Source organism: Gavialis gangeticus, unplaced genomic scaffold, assembly GCF_001723915.1.
Source record: "Gavialis gangeticus isolate Ggan-Ray unplaced genomic scaffold, GavGan_comp1, whole genome shotgun sequence".
NCBI classification, from domain to species: Eukaryota; Metazoa; Chordata; order Crocodylia; family Gavialidae; genus Gavialis; species Gavialis gangeticus.
The window spans coordinates 1,462,788-1,463,548 of NW_017729032.1; the positions used below are offsets into that span (position 1 = coordinate 1,462,788).

Sequence of the window (761 nt, forward strand, 5' to 3'; positions counted from 1 at the left end):
GTCCTCCATTGTCTTGTTGACCAGGGTGTTGATGCTGGAGACAAAGAAGTTGACGGCGCCGAGCAGCGTCTCCCCGTTCTTGCACAGCAGCTTCTGTGTCTCCGCGTTGTAGCCGAACTCCTCCTGCGGGCACAGCGCAGGGTCAGGCCAGCACCCCCGGTCACCTCCCAGCTGCCACTGTGCACCAGCGATCACCCGTGCCGCAGGAACGGGAGCGGGGCCTGGAGCCCGTGGACCCTGGGGTCCGATCCCGGCCTCCGCCCCGTACCTGGAGCTCGGGAGATTTCTGGCTGAGGTCGGAGAAGGCGTCGCCCAGGGCGTGCTGGGTCTGCACCAGGCTGTAGAAGTGGCTGGTGAGGGCGCGCGCCAGCTGCAGCACGCACTCGTACTTGCGCTTGGTCTCCCGCAGCAGCTCGATCTGCGTCTCCAGCTCCAGGTCCACGGTGCGCGACCCACGCCCGAACCGCTCCGAGATCAGCTGCTTCGTGCACTGCGGGCGCGGGGGGCGTCAGGGGCGCTGGCACTGACGCGCAGGCGCCCCCCAGCCCTGTGCCGACCCCGAGGGACCCACCTTGTACGTGTTGATGCCCCACTTCTTGACGATGTCGAACTTCTCCACGGCGATGCCCCTGACGACCTCCTCACCCGCGGCGGCTGGGCCAGGGTGAGGCGGGTGCAGACCGGCGCCTGGAAGGCAGCGGGCGGAGGGGTGAGCGGGGCGGGGGGGGCAGGACAGGCCACCCTGCACCCTGCCCGCGCTG

At 69.4% G+C, this 761-nt stretch overlaps 1 protein-coding gene across 1 annotated transcript in view; it reads right to left on the reverse strand.

The window, feature by feature from the left end:
- Nucleotides 1–709, reverse strand: part of ARFIP2 (ADP ribosylation factor interacting protein 2) — a gene marked incomplete at its 5' end in the record, with an annotated part of 8,046 nt that extends 7,337 nt beyond the window's left edge. Inside the window, 3 exons of the mRNA XM_019523757.1 lie at nucleotides 22–123; nucleotides 269–490; nucleotides 572–709. Of these exons, the coding sequence (XP_019379302.1) occupies nucleotides 22–123; nucleotides 269–490; nucleotides 572–709 (462 nt within the window). The remainder of the gene's footprint in view (nucleotides 1–21; nucleotides 124–268; nucleotides 491–571) is intronic.
- Between the last annotated feature and the right edge of the window lie 52 nt (nucleotides 710–761).